Consider the following 24,364-nt stretch of genomic DNA (forward strand, 5'->3'; position numbering starts at 1 on the left):
ATTCCTTCTGCTGTAGGCATTTGGAAAGCTGACACGTATATGTACACCTGTAGTTTTTCGCAGGTAACCATTGTCCCAGAGGTCTAGCCAGCATTCAGCACGACCATTCTTCACTCGCAAGTCACAACCCCACTTTTCTTTTACTTTTACCAGATCAGCTTATCCACTGAGTTATTTTACCTGACTCATCCTCCCATGTAACACCTGTTTAAAGATTGGTGACATGAACCACATTGACTTTATCAGATTCTTCTTCTATACCGCATGAATTACAATACTTTTTTTTTTCTTTTTTTTTTTCTGTATACAAGATCTGTAATCTGTAATCTGGTGGTGAAAGAAGGCCGCATTCCAGTGGATTGGGAACTGAGTACCCTCGTCCCTCTATACAAGGGGAAAGGTGACCCTCTGGAGTGTGGCTCGTACCGAGCGATAAAGTTATTGGAGCATGGAATGAAGGTATTGGAAAGGGTGTTGGAGAGGAGGATAAGGAAGAAGGTGAAGATCGACGAAATGCAGTTTGGATTTATGCCAGGAAGAGGAACGACAGACGCGCCCTTTATTCTGAGGCAGTTGCAGGAGAAGTACATGGAGAAGAGGAAGAGGTTGTTTCTTGGGTTTGTTGATCTGGAGAAATCATTCGATAGGGTTCCACGCAAAGTATTGACATGGGCATTGAGGAAGTTAGGAGTGGAGGAATGGTTGATCAGAGTAGTGATGGCAATGTACAAAAGAGCGCGCACAGCTGTAAGGACGAAGGACGGGAACAGTGGCGAGTTTGAGGTGAAGGTGGGAGTGCATCAGGGGTCGGTACTAAGTCCACTACTATTTGTAGCTGTGATGGAGGTGCTGGCTCAGAACGTAAAGGAGGGTTTACCGTGGGAGTTGTTGTATGCAGATGATCTGGTGTTGATTGCGGAAAGTATGGATGGACTGAAGGAAAAGATGAACAAGTGGAAGGAATGTATGGAGACAAAAGGTCTGAAGGTGAATATCGGAAAGACGAAGGTGATGGCAAGTGGTAAAGCATGTGGTGAGGTGGAAAGAACTGGGAAGTGGTTGTGTGCTGTGTGCAGGAAGGGTGTCGGAGTGAACTCCACTCAATGTACAATGTGCGCTGAGTGGGTTCATCAAAAATGTAGTGGTCTGAGAGGGTCATTAACCAGTGTGGCAGCTACATTCAAATGTAAGGTGTGCACAGAGGGAGCTGCAGATGGAGGAAATGTTGAGTTGGATCTTGGAGACGGCGTGAAGCTGGAATGTGTGAAAATTTTTGCTACCTCGGAGACATGCTGAATGGAGAAGGTGGATCAAACTCGGCAACGGTTGCTGGAGTGAGATGTGCATGGAAGAAGTTTCGGGAACTGAGTGGCGTGCTGATGAGGAGGGGAGTGTCGTTGAAGCTGAGGGGAAAGGTTTCTGCTGCATGTGCGAGAAGTGTTATGATTTATGGGAGCGAGACATGGGTAATGAACGTAGAGCAGCAACGAAGGATGGAAAGGGTGGAAATGCGAATGGTTCGGTGGATGTGCGGAGTATCGTTGAGAGAGAGAGGAAGACAAATGATGAATTGTGAAAGATGATGAGAATAGAGCCTGTGATTGATGCTGTGAAGAGGAACAGGTTGAGATGGTTTGGTCATGTGTTGAGGAAGGATGAAAGTGACTGGTTGAGAAGAGTGATGGAAATTAATGTAGAAGGAAGTAGAGGACGGGGAAGACCGAGAAAGACTTGGCTAAAGATGGTGGAAGAAGAAATGCGGGCAAGGGGGTTAACAAGGAGAGATGCAGAAAATAGGGCAAAATGGAGAAGATTGTCATGGGGACCGCAAGGCTAATCCCCGCTCTGGCAGGGAAAATGGCCTTAAAATGCATGCTGTTGTTGTTGTTGTATACAAGATCGAGGCTCGTGTAAGAGCTAACATCAAACACAAAAAAAAAAACGGACAGACAAAACAAACAATAAAGGGAGTGAGAGACAAGATGGGGAGAGAGAGGGAAGCACACAAGGAGAACAGCAGACAACATGGATATCGGGAGATCTGTGGGAGGGAGAGGGCTTGGGGGGAGGAGGCATGGGAAGGCGGGGGGTGGGGGGGGGTTCAGCTTTTATAAAGCCCATTTTTCAATCAAAGTACGAGTATGTGCAGTATACAAGATTGGTTTGGATCTTTTAATTACTAGATAATTAAATGATACCTCATGCCCTGTGATTAAATAATTGTATACAGTACTCATTGTATCAACAAAAGTAAAATATAAGTAACAAAATTTTTTTTTTGCAAAAAATTGTTAAACTGTAAAATTAAAAACATATGGCACGCGGCATTATTAAAAACATATGGCAAGTAATAAAAACTTTTTTTTTTAATGTAAAGGGATGTTAGGGTTGTTACTCCAAAAAGTATGTAAACAAGAGATAGGGATGATCACAAGAAATGTTCATGTGAAACGATCCCTATACATCTCTGAATAATGGTTGTCCCTGGAAAAGACAAAGTTATATCGAACACACGTACCCACATTGACACACACACACGTACCCACATTGACACACACACACGTACCCACATTGACACACACACACACGTACCCACATTGACACACACACACACACGTACCCACATTGACACACACACACGTACCCACATTGACACACACACACACGTACCCACATTGACACACACACACGTACCCACATTGACACACACACACACACACCACTAACTTCATGAGGCCGCCAGGCACAAGTCGAGTCGCATAACAGCAGATGCTGCAGACCTTTCAGCAACAGACTTCGTCTGCGACACACACATTGTCTCTACCCTGCTGATCACCATCTAGGTGAGGTTGCAGTTGGGAAGGATACATGAAACAAAAGGAGCAACACCATCCCGAGTAATGACACTGATGCCATGCGCATAAATGATGCTAACACATCACCTCCAAAGTCGGATGGTATCCGTGTGGTACTCAAGTCTTTGAAGACGAGGTTTTATGGTCACCTGCTTTCATTTATTTGTGACCATAAATTTATATATTTGATGAAGTGGGTTGTGGTCGCATCCTGTAAGCAGCTAAATAACTCAAGTAAATCAATAATACTTGATCAGAATGAGCTCTTAACTTAACATCTTACAGCTATAGTCATTTTAATGTAAATACGACAAATGTTGTAAAATAAAAGTGTTATTTACAATTGATTGGGTTGCTAGGTAATGGCAAGAGTAGTTATTTGTGATTGTAAGTCGAAGATCGGTGTTCAGGGGTGGATCTGGAACTTATAAACCAAAACGGAAAACAACCAGTCATTGTTTTATTGTTGTTGCTGTTCCCCACCTTGCAGTCGTTCACAACAGAGTTCCTTTGGGTTACAAGCATGTTTAGGTTGGCATCTTCCCTTTGTGATGCGTTTATTTGAATTCAGATTAGTAACTGATTTACATAATAGGCTACAAGAGAGACAGCGATTCTATGTCTCATCTTGGTTCGATTCCTGACCCAAAAACGACAAAAGCTGCACAGTACATGTCATTTTGCATGCTTCTAATATTACTAGATGATGAAGAAGACTGCCAAGATCACACAGGTTTCATGGTCACTGCCAAGATCAAGACTCTCTATTCACCTTCACTCTTTCGTTCCTCTTTTCTCCCGCCTCTGGAACAAACTCCCTCACTCTCTTCAATCCCACTCCTCCCTCCAGGTCTTTAAAACAGCTGTTCACCACCATCTCTTATCTTCCCCATCCAAAACCTTGATCTTTTCTACCCCTGCTAATTCACCCCTGATCCACTTTTCTGAAATACCAACTTCTTTCCTGGAAGTCCTAGCAGTGTCCATGTGTTTTTTTTTACCTCTCACACACCCCACCCCTCTTCCCATGCTTCCTCCCCCCAAGCCCTCTCCCTCCCACAGATCTCCCGATGTCCCTGCTCTCAAATGTTGTACTTGTGTGCTTTCCCCTCTCTCCCCATATTGTCTCCCGCTCCCTTTATTTAGTCTTTTGTGTTCGTTTGTTTTTTTGTCATTAATGTTAGCTCTTACACGAGCCTCGATCTTATATACAAAAAAAAAGACATGCCTTACTGGGGTACACAAAACGCTGCTGTGAAGTATAAATATTCCATTTCCAAAAAACCTAAATTTTATCTTTCCGAATATCTTCCCTTGACTGTTCCAAGAGGGCGAGTCCAAGCAAGCTTTCTTTGTCCAGCTAAATGTCTCCACCCCCTTTTCTCCTCGGAACACCTGCGTGATTTGTTTAATCACCAGATCGACGCTAAAACACAGGGAAGGAGAACGGCACTTGGTAGAGAGCACGTACCTCCACCTGGTGAACAGTTTACGTTTTCTATCCCACTAAGAGGCCGGATCTGGATTCGGACCTGAACCAAAATCTAATCGGCTTCTTCTTGTCACCAAACCAGCTCATCCACCAAGTTTAGTCATAACTCGTCCATAACTTTTTAAAATATGTTGTATATCGCTTTTCACCCGATCTCTCAAAGGTGAAGAATCACTTAAAAATTAAATTACTCTCCTATCCGAATCCATATTCAGATCTTCACCAAAATCAAATCGATTAGTCCTTGTCACACACACAACCTGTCCATCAAGTTTTGTCCAAATCTATCCATAACCTTTTGAGATATCGTGCTATGTGACGTTTTTGGACCTATCTCCCAATGGTGAAGAATCAATTAAAAAATTAAATAATTCTCCTATCCGAATCCATATTCAGATCTTCACCAAAATCAAATCGATTAGTCCTCGTCACACACACAACCTGTCCATCAAGTTTTGTCCAAATACATCCATAACCTTTTGAGATATCCTGCTATGTGTCGTTTTTGGCCCTATCTCTCAAAGGTGAAGAATCACTTAAAAATTAAATTACTCTCCTATCCGAATCCATATTCAGATCTTCACCAAAATCAAATCGATTAGTCCTTGTCACACACACAACCTGTCCATCAAGTTTTGTCCAAATCTATCCATAACCTTTTGAGATATCCTGCTATGTGTCGTTTTTGGCCCTATCTCCCAATGGTGAAGAATCACTTAAAAATTAAATTACTCTCCTATCCGAATCCATATTCAGATCTTCACCAAAATCAAATCGATTAGTCCTTGTCACACACACAACCTGTCCATCAAGTTTTGTCCAAATCTATCCATAACCTTTTGAGATATCCTGCTATGTGTCGTTTTTGGCCCTATCTCCCAATGGTGAAGAATCGCTTAAAAAATTAAATAATTCTCCAATCCGAATCCATATTCAGATCTTCACCAAAATCAAATCGATTAGTGCTTGTCACACACACAACCTGTCCATCAAGTTTTGTCCAAATCTATCCATAACCTTTTGAGATATCCTGCTATGTGTCGTTTTTGGCCCTATCTCCCAATGGTGAAGAATCGCTTAAAAAATTAAATAATTCTCCTATCCGAATCCATATTCAGATCTTCACCAAAATCAAATCGATTAGTCCTTGTCACACACACAACCTGTCCATCAAGTTTTGTCCAAATCTATCCATAACCTTTTGAGATATCCTGCTATGTGTCGTTTTTGGCCCTATCTCCCAATGGTGAAGAATCGCTTAAAAAATTAAATAATTCTCCTATCCGAATCCATATTCAGATCTTCACCAAAATCAAATCGATTAGTCCTTGTCACACACACAACCTGTCCATCAAGTTTTGTCCAAATCTATCCATAACCTTTTGAGATATCCTGCTATGTGTCGTTTTTGGCCCTATCTCCCAATGGTGAAGAATCGCTTAAAAAATTAAATAATTCTCCTATCCGAATCCATATTCAGATCTTCACCAAAATCAAATCGATTAGTCCTTGTCACACACACAACCTGTCCATCAGGTTTTGTCCAAATCTATCCATAACCTTTTGAGATATCCTGCTATGTGTCGTTTTTGGCCCTATCTCCCAATGGTGAAGAATCGCTTAAAAAATTAAATAATTCTCCTATCCGAATCCATATTCAGATCTTCACCAAAATCAAATCGATTAGTCCTTGTCACACACACAACCTGTCCATCAAGTTTTGTCCAAATCCATCCATAACCTTTTGAGATATCCTGCTATGTGTCGTTTTTGGCCCTATCTCCCAATGGTGAAGAATCGCTTAAAAAATTAAATAATTCTCCTATCCGAATCCATATTCAGATCTTCACCAAAATCAAATCGATTAGTCCTTGTCACACACACAACCTGTCCATCAAGTTTTGTCCAAATCCATCCATAACCTTTTGAGATATCCTGCTATGTGTCGTTTTTGGCCCTATCTCCCAATGGTGAAGAATCAATTAAAAAATTAAATTATCCTATCCGAATCCATATTCAGATCTTCACCAAAATCAAATCGATTAGTCCTTGTCACACACACAACCTGTCCATCAAGTTTTGTCCAAATACATCCATAACCTTTTGAGATATCGTGCTATGTGTCGTTTTTGGCCCTATCTCCCAATGGTGAAGAATCAATTAAAAAATTAAATAATTCTCATATCCGAATCCATATTCAGATCTTCACCAAAATCAAATCGATTAGTCCTTGTCACACACACAACCGGTCCATCAAGTTTTGTCCAAATCCATCCATAACCTTTTGAGATATCCTGCTATGTGTCGTTTTTGGCCCTATCTCCCAATGGTGAAGAATCAATTAAAAAATTAAATTATTCTCCTATCCGAATCCATATTCAGATCTTCACCAAAATCAAATCGATTAGTCCTTGTCACACACACAACCTGTCCATCAAGTTTTGTCCAAATCCATCCATAACCTTTTGAGATATCCTGCTATGTGTCGTTTTTGGCCCTATCTCCCAATGGTGAAGAATCAATTAAAAAAGTAAATAATTCTCCTATCCGAATGCATATTCAGATCTTCACCAAAATCAAATCGATTAGTCCTTGTCACACACACAACCGGTCCATCAAGTTTTGTCCAAATCCATCCATAACCCTTTGAGATATCGTGCTTTGTATCGTTTTTGGCCCTATCTCCCAATGGTGAAGAATCAATTAAAAAATTAAATAATTCTCATATCCGAATCCGTATTCAGATCTTCACCAAAATCAAATCGATTAGTCCTTGTCACACACACAACGTGTCCATCAAGTTTTGTCCAAATCCATCCATACCCTTTTGAGATATCCTGCTATGTGTCGCTTTTGGCCCTATCTCCCAATGGTGAAGAATCAATTTAAAAATTAAATAATTCTCCTATCCGAATCCATATTCAGATCTTCACCAAAATCAAATCGATTAGTCCTTGTCACACACACAACGTGTCCATCAAGTTTTGTCCAAATCCATCCATACCCTTTTGAGATATCCTGCTATGTGTCGTTTTTGGCCCTATCTCCCAATGGTGAAGAATCAATTAAAAAATTAAATAATTCTCCTATCCGAATCTATATCCAGATCTTCACCAAAATCAAATCGATTAGTCCTTGTCACACACACAACGTGTCCATCAAGTTTTGTCCAAATCCATCCATAACTTTTTGAGATATCCTGCTATGTGTCGTTTTTGGCCCTATCTCCCAATGGTGAAGAATCAATTAAAAAATTCCACTAGCCGGATCCGAATCCGGATCTTCACCAAAATCGAATCATTTCGTCCGTGTCACATACTTCATATAGTGGTCTACATGTCTGCCAAATTTCGTCCGAATCTGTCCACAACTTTTTGAGATATCTTGTTCACAAACAAACATCCAGGGGTGAAAACATAACCTCCATCCACCTTTGGTGGCGCAGGTAATAAAAAGTTCTTCTATTGATATTTTGGACAATTTATTTCTGGATTAATTTTCAGCTTTGGCAATGGTGAATACAGGGGAATTATGCACTCGTGAAATAAAATGTTCTGAATGTTTGTTATAACCAGAGTGCCTGATGCAGAGGTCTGATTGTATATGTAAGCATGCAATGCTTTAAAATATACACTAACACTTACAGTACACCGTCTACAAAAGATACGTGTTTACGACTTCCCACCAATCACTGTACATCATCCGTAAACGACACAAACCCACAGGCATTTCTCTAATCGTACTGCAATCAAACTGAGAAACACCTATCTCATGGAGCGATCGTGCCTGTGCAACATCATGTGACGTCCCATTGCCCGGTCACGTGACCCCCAGTCTGGTCCAAAATTGGCAAAGAAAACTTTTTCGATGAGAAAATCCCCCTCAAAAGCTAGGAGTGCAGAGGTTTTTTTTCAATTTGGGTCATGACCATATATAGCCATCATGAGCCTTGTGAAGATAGGCCCTGGCGATCGAGGCAGCATTCTGTTGTTTATACACCACCCGAATAACTACGTGGCATTCTTTCAGGCAACGATTTTACTGCAGAGGTTAAGTGAGTCCTTGCGACTATTTTGTATTATATTACTATAAGCAGGTACGATATATTTCTGGCTATTTTCTTTTAAAATTGTGAGTTGCACAGGTGACAGTGATGGGTTTCTGTGAAGTTGGTGATAGCATGATAGGGCAACAGAAAGTGTTAAATATTCTGCTGTTTTGATGTGGGAATGCCTGTTTGCTTTTATGAGTGGGAGGAGGAGATAGGGGGGGGGGGGGAACTAAATATGGGACTGATTTGGAAGGGAAGGTTAACCTTAAACTACAAAGTGGGACTCCTTACTAATTAATGCTCGATGGTTTTTACACCTACCAGATGTTAAAAATAATATAACCACAAATTATTCGGTCAATACTGTCCAATGAATAATTTCCTTTTCATCCATTTACTTCACCGAGAAAATTTTATCAAAGGGAGACGCAAAGCTCCCCTCCCTTTATATAAGGGATCGTTTCTCTGTATGCAGCTTTAACATGGAGACTGAAAATACGTTTCTTGGCTTCTACTGGACGAAATTGGCTGCAAATTTCAGAAGTAAATGCTTTGTACGTTGAGGTAATATGTTCCAAATTTCAGCAACGTCCGTTTATGCATTCATCAGTTTTATTTACAAAACCCTCAAAATCACGTTGGTGTCTGTCCATCCGTCCACCCAAAATGCGTTAGCGCTCATATCTCAAGGGCTATACATTGAAACTAGCTGAAACTTGGAATATACATTGGCCAATAGGTCTAGTTAATGGCTTTCAAAACAAATTCCACCTAAGTGCAAGGGGATTAACCCCCCCTTGATAAGGGGAGAGCCGACCCCCGAATCTGCAACAATATATATATATATATAATTATACAGTCTTTTATATCGTCTTGAATGAAGTCTTGTACGATGAACAAAATACATTTTGTTTGTATTTAAAATGTATCTTGGGTAAAATGCCAGGGGCATAGAAAAGACCCCTTTAAATAAGGGAATGTGCCATGTGGCAAAGTAGAGAAAAGAAGGGACATTCCATAGCTTATAGAAAATGTCGAATATAAAAGAAGGGACATTCAAAAAATCTCGTGTGCATGCTGTACTACTCTTGTGTTCTTAGGAGGAACCAAGGAATGCTCGAGAAAAGTTCATATAAAGGGGCGCCCTACATCTGGCAAATAAAATACATTTACTTCTTCATGCAGGTGTATGAATCAAATTGGTGCCCCTTTATATGAACTTATCTAGAGCATTACTGTGTTCCTCCTAAGAACACAAGAGTAGTACAGCATGCACATTGCACACGAGATTTTTTGAATGTCCCTTCTTTTCTATTGTTCGACAATTTCTACAAGCTATGGAATGTCCCTTCTTTTCTCTACTTTGCCACATGGCACATACCCTTATATAAAGGGGCCTTCTCTTTTCCCCTGGCATTTTGCCCAATAATTATATTGAACCACCTTTAGAGGCCATTTTTCCCCACAGAGCAGTGGTTGGCCTTTTTCGGGCACCGTGGTCCTCCTTTTTGAACCAAAGTTTTATGGCCGGATGCTCTTCCTGCCACCAACCCTGTTAGTCTGCTCTTGTGACACACAGGGAATTACCAGTACAGTGAACTGGTACTCAATTTGCCGACCTCAGAAGGATGACAGGTTGAGTCAACCCCCCTGGTGTTAATTCAGCGATTGACAGGGATTCAAACCCAGGATCCATAGGATCCCAAGCCGGCACCCTAACCACTAAGCCAACACCAGGCTATTCAATAATTATATTGGAAATGAACAAATTCTCCCGCACAACGGAACTTCAGATTCTTTACTAATGCTGCCACTTTATTTTCATGCACATGTGAACAGTGTGTGTGTGTGTGTGTGTGTGTGTGTGTGTGTGTGTGTGTGTGTGTGTGTGTGTGTGTGTGTGTGTGTGTGTGTGTTTGTCTATATATATCTCTGATAAAAGCATATACAAACTTGGTTGTTGATCCGCCATAAATAAACACAAGGAGATGACATTTCTGGCTTAACCCCTCGTCAAGAGAAATGAGAGAGGGTCGATAAAAAAATCTGTCTGTCTATATTTGTTTTTATCATATTTTGCCACCCACATGGACCACCAATTTGTGCTGGAATTAGCGAATACCTAATCTATCTGTGTGGGTTCATCTTATATCTATTTCTGTCTATCTATCTTTGTGTCTGTCTATCTATCTTTCTGTGTCTGTTTGTCTATATATCTGTGTATGTCTATCTATCTATGTGTGGGTCCATCCATATATCTATTTCTGTCTATCTATCTGTGTGTATATGTCTATATACCTTTATATCTGTTGGTGTCTGTCTATCTATCTATTTGACTGTCTGTCTGTTTCTCTGTTGTAAGAATGCCCTTGTGTAATGTCTGTGTTATGCAATTTTATATCGTCTGTCTATCTATCTATCTACTGATATAAGAATGTGTGATGAAATAACAATGCACTTCACTTTTATGAGGGGGATTGGGGTGGACAGGGAGTTGGTGTTCAGAAGGTGTGGGAAGAGCAAAGATGCAACAGAGTTGGGAGGGGGAGGAGGAGGTTGAGACTTTTGTAGGTGGGAAGGGGTGGGGTTGAGGACTTTCGGTGGGGAGGAGTTGAGGTGTTTTTGTAGGGGTTGGGAGTTGTGGTGGGTGGGGGTAGGGTGGGGGGTGTTGGTTGAGGGGTTGTTTCAAGGCTTGCAGTATGGAGAGCAGGAGGGCGATTGAAGCCGACGGGTTGGGAGGGGGAGTTTGAGCACTTGGGAGTAGGTCTTGATGACTTGGGGTTTGCGAGGAGGGCTTTAAGAAGTGGGGTTGAGGATTTGGCGCTGATACAGGGGAAGGGATTGAGGACTTGAAGAAGAAAGGGGTTGAAGACTTTAACTCACATTTTACATTATGTGGAATTTCTATGGTTCCCTGTCATTATGCTGTCAAAGGACATTCCTTTCAAAATTCCTGGATATTCCACTCTAATGGAAACTAATTCACTCACAACAGCCTGGGTGGAACTGGATTTTCTGCTTGCCTATAATATACATGCAAGTTTCATAATTGTGTCTGAACTGTGTAAACGTCTAAAACACAGCACGTATAATGCTGAGTGATACCTCATTTAAGAGCTCTTGGGACCGGACAATGCATGTGGAAGTCGACAAATGTTGATATTCACGCCACTTTGAGTTATGTGCATTTTTATTGTGCACATGGGTGGTGTATAGGCTCAGAGTCGCTGGGTTGCACACCTTTCAGAAGTGAAAAATAATATAACCACAAACTATTCAGTCAATTTCGTCCAACGTATAATTACCTTTTCATTGATTTACTTCAAAGAGAAAGTTTAGCAGTCTTAAGAGTTAGTGACTAGTATGCTGCCAAAGGACATTCATAGGACTCTACAAATAATCCACACTGTGTGTACCCTGGTTTAGAATAGGTACACCGTATCCCTGCGCATCGTAAGAGGCGACTAAGGGTTGGCGTCAGGAAGGGCATCCGGCCATAAAAACATTGCCTCAAACAGGGAACCATGATTGTCATGGGGCCCGCAAGGCTAACCCCCGCTCTAGCGGGGAAAATGGCCTTAAAAACGATCATTCATTCATTTTTTCATATTGGAAAGGAATTCCCTGACAAAAGGAACCTGGGACTCCACTTTTTTCCATTTTCCCAACTTTCTTTTCATGCACATGTGAGTACAAAATAATGGACTCACATTATGACAATGCCTTGTGTTAATTATCGGAAGTACGGTTTTTTTTGTTTTTTTTTGTTAATGAAGTTGATTCCATTTCTCGATATTTACTTTTTTTTTTTTTTAAATGTGCTTGGGCACTCCTTTTATTACAGAACGTTACTCGGGCACTTCTCTATTAACCACTCTGTGGTATTTTGAAAACCCATAACCATTTTCTTTATACATGAGCAGAGTAACTGGTTATTATTTCCCCCCCTCCCCTCCCCCTCCTCCTCCTCCCTCATGTTGGTTGCAAAACTTAAAAAAAAAAAAAAAAAAAAAAAAAAAAAAGGCACAACGAGAAACCACATATTGGTTCAAACATTGGAAATTAACATCATTCAAAAATCATCATAATGAATTAACATGTTTAATAATAATCAATTAACATATAATCAATTGGAAACATATAATCAATCATAATTAATACCCCAATAGCCGTATACAGTATATATAAATATATATGCAGTGTATATGTATATATATATATATACTTGGGAGTAGGTCTTGTGTATATATGTGTGTATATGTATATATTTATATATATATATATATATATATATATATATATATATATATATATATACACACTGTATCAAAATATAATTTATACTGTATATATATAAACACTGTATAAAAATATAAGTATATATATACTGTATCTAAATATAATTTATACTGTATATATTGTTGCGAATATGGAATTTGGCCTCCATATCCGCTTGTAAATATTCCCCTATTTTCTCCAATACTCCCCAACTTTCCCCAATCCCCCATTCCCTAGTCCCATTGCATGTAAATAACAATCAGTAGAGCCGACCTTCCCCTTATTCCCCCATTAAATGTCGTGCCCAGGTCCACCGCACCACACGTAGACAACTTTCGGACATCTTCCTAGTTATTCTTAGTCTATGTCAGTTAAGGCCTCGTCTCCATTAATCATGACTCTTCGTTGCACCAGAATGTGATTATATGGCATCAGTACTGAGTTTAGGACCTTTCCCATACCTCCTCCCATCTTCTTCCCCGTCTACAACAACAGAGGGGCACGGCGCTGCGCGGGGGGAAGTGTGCGTCCTCCCACCGGCTCGGTTCGCCGCCATCGACAATGCGCTCCAGACGATGCGCTCCAGACCATGCGCTCCACGGGGTTACCACGAAGGGGCTCCTTGTCAGCTCCTCGTCAAGGGCGGAGCCTGGTAAACCCCCCGCACGCACCCAATGAGAAGCAACGTGCCGATTCCACGAGGCGGAGCTAACGAGCCGAGGGCGTGTCACTCCCCGCCGGATATACGCGGCCACGTAGCGGACGGGACGAGAGATGCGCCCCCAGCTGGAGAAAGACGGACCTGCGAGCGCTGAAACAGATGCGCCTGAGTTTGGAGAGGCCTGAGAAAGCCCCGCCTGAGAAAGAACGTCACCTCTGAGCGCTGCGACGAGACCTCCCCGCATCTCTGGACCGAACCGTGTTGATCCTGCCCCGAGCCCAGGAGGACCTGGAGCCATCGATACCCGCTTTCCTGCCATCAACCCCCGTGTGAGTCAGCCGTTGTCCCGTTTGTCTGTCGTCTGTCCGGGGTTAATATAAGAGTGTGTCTAAGTGCCTGTCTTTCTGTGATATACCTCTCGTCCCTGTAATCTGACCTTCCGCACGAATATAATCTCCTCCGGAGGTCTTGAGAACCGTATCCCTGGTGTCTGTCATTATAATTCAGCCGTGTGTCTTCTTTTTCCTTATTGAGCCAGCGTGGCGCGGCTTCGTCAACGTTCGAGTACAATCGGGTAATTTGTGCCGACACGACGGCCATTCCGCTCGGCCCACCTTAACATCAAAGTCGTGTCTGTAACAATTGGTTGTCAGGAGTTGGATTCGAACCTGGGACTAAATTTATTTAGCCCAAATTTTGGACACCAATTGTGTTAGTACGGTAACAATTGGTTGTCAGGAGTTGGATTCGAACCTGGGACTAAATTTATTTAGCCCAAATTTTGGAACACCAATTGTACTATTAGAGTAACAATTGGTGTCGAGGAGTGAGATTCGGACCCGGGACTAAATTAGTTAGGCCCAAATTTTGGGAGGGAAAATCGGTTCGGAGCGCGTACTGCGCTCGACAAAATCGAGCCGGAGCGCGGTCCCGCGGTTACTGCGCTCGCCGAAATTATAACGAAAAAAAAAAAAAAAATTTGGATTTGTTTTACGAAACTCGAATTTTGCAAGTCGCGCTATGGCGGATCAAGACGGCTGGGGTCCGGTAGCGGAGAGTGAAGCAGGGTCGGTCCAGGACCAAATTGAGGGACATGAGGGACATGAGGAGAGCGAAACAGCGAGGGTAGCAGGTGCACAAAATGGCGCTCTAGCGCACGTGATTACAGCGGCGCCACATTTAGCCACGCCCATGGTCGCGGTAGTCGAACCGGAGATGCCAATGGATTTGAACCTTTTTTTTATACAAATGAAGGCCCTTATGGCCCAGAATAGTGAGCGATTGGAGGGCCGGATGGATGCTCAGAGTGAGCAATTGGGGGTAATGGGGAACCGGATGGATGCTCAGAGTGAGCAAATGAGGGTTGATAGTGGGCGATTAGAGGGCCAAATGAGGGGTACCGGTGAGGGATTAGAAAAGAAATTTGAGGAGTTAGACAACGGGATAAAAGAAGTAAAGAATGGGTTAACGGGGGTAGAAAACTGAATGGCCGCTCAAGAGAATCAGATAGAGGGAGTGAAACATGGGTTAACGGGGGTAGAAAACAGAATGGCTGCCCAGGAGAATCAGATAGAGGGAGTGAGAAATGGGTTAATAGGGTTAGAAAACAGTATGGAAGGCAAATTGAGGGACATGAGGAACCAAGCGGAAAGGGAAGTTAAACAAATGGAGCAGCAGATAGAGGGGGTCAGAATGGGGGTAGAAACGAAATTAGATGCTCACAGGGAGGAAATGGAGCAGATGAGGGTGGCATCTGGGCAGGAGATGCAAGTGATGGGAGAGGGGATCAGAAGAGGAGTGAGTGAGGAGGTCGGAGGAGTGCGCGAGGAGGTGAGGCACTGTGAGGAGCACATGGAAAAGGAGGTGAGAAAGGGGACTGTAAAGTTACAAGGGGGCATAGAGGACCTGACGCAGGAGGTGGAACAGCTGACGGAGGGACAAAAAGGACTAACGGAGCAGGTTCAAAGGAACACTGCGGTATTAGGAGGTTTAAAAGCGACACAAAACGACATAAAAAACGACTTGATAGCGACAAAGAGGGAATGTCAGATGGTACGTGAGGGACTGACAACGAGGTTGGACGAGGTGATAGAGGTAATGGAGACGAAGGACCGGCAGGTGAGGACGCACCTGGAAACGGTCAAGGTAGCCTTAGAGGATGAGCTTGAGGAGACGTACCGGGGAATAAAAGAGGTGAAGCACAAATTAGAAGAAGTGGAAGAAGGGATGAGCGAAATTAAGAAGCGACGGAGAGGGGATAAGAAAGAGATAAAAGAGGAGATAAAAGAATTGGTCCAAAGTCTGTGTTTGGATCGTGATGATGTGCTCATTAACCGGATGAGGGATTCGCAGGTGATGGAGGAGAAGCGAAGAGGAAGAGGACCCGGTGTAAGTGGTGACCAATATGGTCGTGCGTATGATGCGCCAGGGGATTTAAAAAGCTTGGGGATTGGTTTGGATCCGGGTGTTCGTGAAAGGCCGTTGGTGAGGTGTGTGACAGGTCTGGTGTGCGAAAGAGGAGGTGTGCGAGAAAGTCCGACTCTGGGGTGTGTGAGGAAAAAGTGTGTGCCAAGGAGTGAGGGTGCTGGCGAGAGTGAGTCGGTCGTAGCGCGTGTGCGAGGGGGCACATGGAAGCGTGGTGTGGTAAGTGTTACAGAGGGTGTGACGGGAGAGTGTGCGCGAGAAAGGTGTGCGCGAGAAAGGTGTGTGACGGACAGGTGCATGAGGAAAGAGTGCGCTGTCAGAAGTAAGGAAGAATGCACACCTGTGGTGAGTGTTACAGAGGGTGTAACGGGAGAGTGTGCGCGAGAAAGGTGTGTGACGGACAGGTGCATGGGGAAAGAGTGCGCTGTCAAGAGTAAGGGTGAGTGCGCTGTCAGGAATGGAGGTGAAAGTAGTGGGAGTGACATGGAGCGTGAGTTAGTTGTGACAGGTGAGCGAGGATGTACACCTGGGATGGAAGGATGCACACCTGGAATGGTAGAGCGTGAGTGGGAATGCACGCTGGAGTTGGTGGTGAGGCACGTGATTGGGTGTGCGAATGAGAGCACACCTGTGATTGTCACAGAGGAGGTGACCAAGGAGGGGGCGCGAAGAGGTGTATTGGTGAGGTGTGCTACCAACGAATGTGTGCCAAAGTGTTCGGTGGTCAGGTGTGTGACCAAGTCTGTGAGTGGAATGAGAGTACCTAGGTGTGTAAGGAAAGGTACGAGGGGCATGGAAACGGCTGGATGTGTGAGCAAGGAACGGGCTGCGGGGTGTAAGCATGCAGGTGAAGCATCGACATTAAACGGGTTAGAGGTTAGGTCGACTTTTAGCCGAATCGGGCCCTCGGTGCGTGCTGGGCCTCGCTTTGAACGGCCGCGTCCGTGCTCCACTCGGCGGAGCGGGCAGCCCGATAGGAAGGGTCGTTATGGCGACCACGTTTTGTTGAGACGTGCCGGCAGGTCGAGATCGGGACATTGGATGGCTCCACGCCGAGGTGGTGCGTGGGATCTCGGCCCGGGTAAGCCCCCGTCCCTGCCCCGAATGCCGGACGCATCCAGCCGCTGGCACAAAACAACCAGCATCCATTGCTTGGCTTTACGAAGCCGGGCTTTGGACAGGGATTGGCGCACCGAGAGGTATTAGTGAGTCGACTGGGTGATGAGGTTAGTGTTTTGGACCCAAAATTAGAGAAAAACAAAATTTGATGATTGGCAAGGGATTGGCAGTAGTGATTGGCAGATGATGGGTAGTGATTGGCAAATTTTTAATTTGTTGAAATTTGATGTGCAAAATTGGTAGTGAGAGACCCCCGATGTGGTGGGATGGCATCCCTGCCACCCTTCCCCTGAGTGGGGGCAAAGGAGCAATAGCTTATGGGGTGTATGGCAGTGGAAACTAGCCCGGGTGGGTTAGGATATTGTGTGTAGGGCCCTAGAAGATGACATTAGGTGACGTTAAGATTAGTTAGTGACTGATACCTGTAGTGGGGACGCAGGTAGATTAGTATGGATGATAATGACGAGGGAGCGCAATAGTTTAAAGGGACGACTGGGAAGCGCAAGTTTCAGAAGGGAGTAGTTAGCTGAGATGATGCCGTGTTTGTGAGAATTGAACAGGTGTGATTGCACAGGTGTGCAACTGGACAGGTGTGTGGAGCAGTGTATGAGTAGTGAGTGTGTGGATCAGCGCGAATGCGCTTGGGGAGAGAAGGGTGCAGGTGGCACCAGGTGTGAGAGCACAGGTGTGCAGGTACAGGTGTGTGGAGAGAGTTGGAGTGAGTGGTACGGAGTGGTGTGCATGGTGCGAAGGTGTGCATGGGGGAAGAGTGGACCCCTTTCACGAGTACCCGGGGCGGGTAGTGTAAGTGTTAGGTAGAGGGTGCAGGTAAATTGTGGTTGGATATTGGCATTTGTGGTGCGGTTGCAGAATGGTGTTGTGAATGGGTGCATTAGTGTTGTGGAAATGGCTGGGCGTGTAGCCTGTTAGTGTGTGTAGTTGGTTGGGCACTCCACCACTGTGAGGATGTCGGCCAGGTGAGGCCGCAGGTGGGCTCTGGGAGCCGGTAGTTGTGAGTGGGTGCCTGAGGATCCCGGGTGTGGATCGGGTAGCCCAGTGCCAGAGAGGGCACCGAGTGGGGAGAGCGCCAGAGGGCCTGCCCCAGTTAGTTAGGTTAGGGTGAGGAGCTAGGTAAGCTCGGGTGGCAACTGCAGTGGTGGAGGTGTGCAGGTGGGTAGACCCGCTGGGAGAGGTACACGCCACAGCCCGGAAATTGTGCGAGGGCACCGGGAGATGAATCGGGGGAGTGAGACCCCAAATTGAAAAGCACCACAGTTTGGCCAATGGGAATTGGTTTTTAGAACCCATAGTGTAAGAGGGCCAATGGTTTGGCCGGAGAAAGACCCCGGGTAGTGTAAAGTTGTAAAGTCATTTAGGAAATAGTTAGGATTGATGAACCTGTCGCACCATACGCAGCCACTTACCTGTGGTGATGATGATGACTCCACACCTGTGTTTTCTTTGTTTTGTTGCAGGAGATGAATCGCTGTGTGGATTTGTGAGACGCATCACGACGTGGATGAGACATTGGGGTGATTCCATCTCTCCCTCCCTAGGAGGGACTGATGATGAATTGGTAATGGCAAATTTTGATGTTGAGTTGGAGATGGCAAATTATGATGAGAGTTGAAAATGGCAAATTTGATTGGTTAGGAGGGAGAGAAGACGAATTTGGTTTATGGGAGGAACGGGGAAGACAGTAGGGATGTTTGTTGATTTGTAAAATAGATGTTTATGGGTAGTGTTGTGTTTTGTGGATACAGTAAGGGGTAAGGGAGGGGCCATGTAGGTTACCTGGTGGGGGGGGGGGCGTACGATAGGAACGTACCTGTCTCACCTGGTTCCCATGTGCCCCCAGTGTGCATCACCTTACATTGCGTGCACTTTTGCGCCCTTACCACCTTACTCACTTGTCTGCTTCTTTTGTCTCCCACCTCCGAGGATCTGGCTTTGGGGTAGAGAGAGAGGAGAGAGAGGTGCTGGCTGCGCAGTTGTGGGCCTGCACTTTCGCTGTTTGCTGCCGGGATCGATACACCATATGGACCGCAATGTTTGTGGCCACCCACAATGGACCGCAGTTCGTTTGCGGCCAAGCACCACCCGGGGATGGACCTATGGGTCAACGTGGCACCTATGCCATACAGGTGAACCACTTTTAGTTAACACCAAGTGCACCACAAGAAGAGCAAGAGACACCTGCAGGGTTAGGGGTTGTCGAATTTATTTTTATTCCAATGAACAATGGTGACTGCACCGATTGGTGGTGGGGTGGTGCTTTTGATGCTCGGGAAGGGTGCTCTGCACGTTATTAAAGGCCGTCGGCCACAGAGCACTCGTGGGTTGGTGTATCGATGCTGGCAAGCGCGCTCTCTCTATGCATAACATCTGCATGTGTTCCTCCAAAGACAGGTCCTGGATCGTAGTGTAGATATCAGCGTAATCCTGTAAATAATGCTCCCTACCGGCTGTATGTTTAGTTTGAGAATTCTTTCCGGATTCGGTTATCCTGTGGGTGTGTTTCTGTGAGGAGAAGGGTGCAACGTCGCAGGGGGACATATTTACTCATTTGTGAATATCTGTAAAACTGTCGCACTCAGGGTAGAGTTAATAGTAGAGGGAACTACATTGCGTGCCACACTAAAGTAGGTAAAAATTTATCGGGTCGGGACGCCCCGAGGGTAGAGAAGGGTGCAATGTTGCGAATATGGAATTTGGCCTCCATATCCGCTTGTAAATATTCCCCTATTTTCTCCAATACTCCCCAACTTTCCCCAATCCCCCATTCCCTAGTCCCATTGCATGTAAATAACAATCAGTAGAGCCGACCTTCCCCTTATTCCCCCATTAAATGTCGTGCCCAGGTCCACCGCACCACACGTAGACAACTTTCGGACATCTTCCTAGTTATTCTTAGTCTATGTCAGTTAAGGCCTCGTCTCCATTAATCATGACTCTTCGTTGCACCAGAATGTGATTATATGGCATCAGTAGTGAGTTTAGGACCTTTCCCATACCTCCTCCCATCTTCTTCCCCGTCTACAACAACAGAGGGGCACGGCGCTGCGCGGGGGGAAGTGTGCGTCCTCCCACCGGCTCGGTTCGCCGCCATCAACAATGCGCTCCAGACGATGCGCTCCAGACCATGCGCTCCACGGGGTTACCACGAAGGGGCTCCTTGTCAGCTCCTCGTCAAGGGCGGAGCCTGGTAAACCCCCCGCACGCACCCAATGAGAAGCAACGTGCCGATTCCACGAGGCGGAGCTAACGAGCCGAGGGCGTGTCACTCCCCGCCGGATATACGCGGCCACGTAGCGGACGGGACGAGAGATGCGCCCCCAGCTGGAGAAAGACGGACCTGCGAGCGCTGAAACAGATGCGCCTGAGTTTGGAGAGGCCTGAGAAAGCCCCGCCTGAGAAAGAACGTCACCTCTGAGCGCTGCGACGAGACCTCCCCGCATCTCTGGACCGAACCGTGTTGATCCTGCCCCGAGCCCAGGAGGACCTGGAGCCATCGATACCCGCTTTCCTGCCATCAACCCCCGTGTGAGTCAGCCGTTGTCCCGTTTGTCTGTCGTCTGTCCGGGGTTAATATAAGAGTGTGTCTAAGTGCCTGTCTTTCTGTGATATACCTCTCGTCCCTGTAATCTGACCTTCCGCACGAATATAATCTCCTCCGGAGGTCTTGAGAACCGTATCCCTGGTGTCTGTCATTATAATTCAGCCGTGTGTCTTCTTTTTCCTTATTGAGCCAGCGTGGCGCGGCTTCGTCAACGTTCGAGTACAATCGGGTAATTTGTGCGGACACGACGGCCATTCCGCTCGGCCCACCTTAACATCAAAGTCGTGTCTGTAACAATATATATATATATATATATATATATATATATATATATATACATAAATATATATATAAAAATATATATATATATATATATATATATATAAATATATATATAAATATATATAAATAAATATATATATATATATATATATATATAAATATATATATAAATATATATATATATATATATATATATATATATAAATATATATATAAATATATATATATATATATATATATATATATATAAAAATATATATATAAATATATATATATATATATATATATATATATATATATATATATATATATATATATATATATATATATATATATATATATACTGTATATATATATGTATATATATATATATATATATATATATATATATATATATATATATATATATATATATATATATATATATATAAATAAATATATATATATATATATGTGTCAAGCAGAGCAATCTCTTACAGCCACAGTATCAGAGAGAAAATGAAGACATTAAAAAATAACAAACTTCCTCATTTAAAGGCAGAAAATGTTTGAACAAATTAATGATACAGTACCAAAATTCAGCCAGATAAAGAAATGAGTGGCTTTGAAAGGTGCCAAAGTACAGTATATCCTGAGTCAAGGATACACTATCGCCAAATATACTCCCAACAGAGATCCCAAGATAAATGAAGAATAAATGGCGTCCACACTTTCAACTGAAGGCAAAATTAAAGTATTTTGCATACCACACTCGTAAATGAAGTGTATCGCATGATCCTGAGCAGAGATAGTAACGATATTCAAGCACAGCAAGCTAGAGGATGTTAATAAGTCCATTCCAGAAAGAAGGTACCTTGGTTAAAGAACACTTTTCCATCCCAAATGAAGTTCTGACTCATCTCTGTTCAAAATCACATGAACACCTCCAATAACTGGCAGGAGAAGCTCTCTCTGACTGGGCTCGAAAGCTCTGTCGACTGGAAAGCCTAGACCGGCTCACACATGGTGATGGCTGGGTTGAGGAAAAGGGAAGCTGTGGGTTTTTAACCACATGGTAGTGTGACCAAGGATGTTTCATCCCCACCCCATTTTTTTCCAAACCATCATATTGATTCACTAAGTCCATGTTTGATTCAGCTGCAGACAGGGAGTGGCACGTGTATATGCTTCACCAGGCTCGTGCAAAGTGCAACTTTTAACAGGTAGAAGCATGCCCGGTTCAACACGTGTGCCAGGCGAGACATCCAGATGAATGAATGTGTGGCGTTTTTCCCTTGAATAATCACGCAATTATTTAAGTCTGTCAAAAGTTGATGCTCAGGTAGTGTATTAAAAACTAAGCCCTGTCATTATGTCAATTGGTCCTTATCTTGGGATTTACCTGCATGCGTAAATGAGGCAAACCCAACGGGAGCTGCCATTCTGAATCAACACAGTGCACTCATGGTTTACAGTGGGTGTGATGCTGAGATATCAGTTGCCCAGGGAGATGCCAATGCAGTAAGTTGGCCTTTTTGTTTCTGTTAAGAGATCACGACTTTTTAGAGCCTTGCAGCGATACCTGGTTTCTTACCTGGAAACTCCTCTTCCCTTGGGGGTACTGCCTGAGCATAGCTTCCGCGGAAAGCAAAGCTCGTGACCGCACCGGCACCGACGTCATGCTTCTTGATCTCAGGCTTGGCATCACCAAGCGTCCGGTAAGCCGAACGTTGATCGTCGTCCCGTACCCCCCTGCCTTGACCCCTCGTGGGTTGTCGGGCCGCAGCAACTCCTCGCATTACGGGAGCGGTGCGCCGCAGAGTGGCAGGGACAATCTCCGGTGGAAGATGGAGATAGTCGCGTATGTAGGCGATGCCCTCATTGGTGAGGTACCAATAATGGTGCCGCCAGCAGTAAGTTTCACGTACCAGGCCCCGAGATTTGAGAGAGCGCATGGTACAGGTGACCTGCAAATTTGTTATCCCGGGCAATTCCGGGTGGAAGCGGTGGGGCTTGCGATTTTTGATCGCAACGAGGGTGCCATCACGGAAGATCACCTCGTAGATCTGGCGCAGATTATGAAGTGGGATGAGAATCCCTGCCACCATCTTGCCCGCTCAACGGAGCGTGAGCTGGAAGTGCAGTGACAGCTGCAACTCCCTTCTTTTTCTACATTTCACACAACAGAAACACAGTCAGGGCGGCGTTTAAAGTCTAAACTTCAAACAACCTGGTATCATTATACCTTCGGCAGGTCCATAGTCAACAACCTGGTCCATAATCCGAGACCGACTGGGCGAATTTATAAGAATTTCTGTTGGCACCGATTTACACCCCCCATACCCCATCTGCGCTACCCTTATCCCCCAAAAATAAATAAATAAGAAACAGACGTCTTTTCAAGCCAAACTATATTTTGCCAAACGGTCTATCAAGCTCGTTCGAGACCCATTCGCAACGCTTTGGGACTACTGAGTAGCTCGATCTGTGCAGTGGAAAACTCACCGAAGCAGGGACACACTTCCACGTGGATTAGGTGGACACGAGCCACGTGGTGGCGCCGAGATGAGCGACCAGTGCGAAAGAACGCGGGCTGGAAGAGCGCCGTGAATGGAGCAACAGCCTCGTGGAAAGGGGGGGGGGGGGGCAGAGTGCGGTCACAACACGCTGGAGAGACAGCCGAGAAGAGGGGAAGAGGACTGGGAGAAGAGGGGAGGAGGACTGGGAGAAGAAGGAGCTCAGGAAAGGTCCTGGATGGATTCCAAAACTGAGACTCGACGTCTAGAAAAGGCGGGAGAAAAGGTCGGCGGGCCAGGCCCGAGAAATATCACGGTGAGAGCAATAAGAACGCCACGATGTGTCGATCATGGCCAGGGAGAGGAAGGGCTGTGAGGAATATCCGCCCTCATCCTCCCCTCCCCGTCGGGCGCTTCTCCGCCCTCGCAGGATACAGGAGTAGCTCGCTGATCATGGCCGAGCTTACGGAGGCTGCTCAGGCGGGTGGGGGGGGGGGGGGCAGCGCGCCATTTCGGAGAACTGAAGGGTGGTGCTGGCTCGGTGTATACGAGCTGAATCTTCTTCATCCCAGAAAGACACCACGAGTCGGACCCGCATTGCAAGGGTTATCATCGCTTATCAAAGTTATCATAGTTATCATATCAGGAGAGTGAACCGTGCACGCTTGTGAGCCTTCAAAATAACCAGCTCGAATGGTCATATACCTGCATGTTTGATTCAAATTCAAACCGGTTAAACGAGCAAGCAGCACGTACCATTTTGAAGTCATTCATCAATACACACCCTGTGGTCTGCGTGGGAGTGTTATAAACAAGTTATACCATCATCAAATCTCCTTGACGTCATGTCTGAGGTTTTACGGGCGGAGGAGAATCAAACCAACATTGGCAAAACCGAGGAAAAACTGCGAGAAAAAAAAAGACTTCAATCTTCGTTGGTTTTGATAAGGTTACAATTTGAAATCGGGGAAAGCTGCAGAGGTGTTAGGGTTTTCGAAAGTTTGAAACTTTTTCTCCAGGACACGTGTTTGTACAAAAGTTTAGAGCAAGCGTCCCATGTGCCTGATGGACTTGCTTTACATTTGGTAAAATAAAAATTGACTCGAATGCTTGGAGGCCCGAGAGTATAAATAAGTTGTTAAATTCCT

The 24,364-nt window shown here is 44.6% G+C and overlaps 1 protein-coding gene across 3 annotated transcripts in view; it reads right to left on the minus strand.

The window, feature by feature from the left end:
- EPPK1 (epiplakin 1) overlaps positions 1-24,364 on the minus strand; it is a 263,841-nt gene that overhangs the window by 122,417 nt on the left and 117,060 nt on the right. The window contains exons 1-2 of one of the 3 annotated variants that reach the window (XM_078783359.1): positions 23,206-23,580; positions 22,295-22,869 (exon numbers count right to left, since the gene is read on the minus strand). The exons of 1 other annotated variant lie outside the window; for it this stretch is intronic. In XM_078783359.1, the coding sequence (XP_078639485.1) occupies positions 22,295-22,808 (514 nt within the window). In that variant the 5' untranslated portion in view covers positions 22,809-22,869; positions 23,206-23,580. Of the gene's footprint in view, positions 1-21,574; positions 21,759-22,294; positions 22,870-23,205; positions 23,581-24,364 lie in introns of those variants that run through there. One more of the 3 variants, XM_078783361.1, reaches the window with a different exon arrangement.

This window comes from Myxine glutinosa, chromosome 8 (genome assembly GCF_964187855.1).
Source record: "Myxine glutinosa chromosome 8, kmMyxGlut1.1, whole genome shotgun sequence".
Taxonomy (NCBI): domain Eukaryota; kingdom Metazoa; phylum Chordata; class Myxini; order Myxiniformes; family Myxinidae; genus Myxine; species Myxine glutinosa.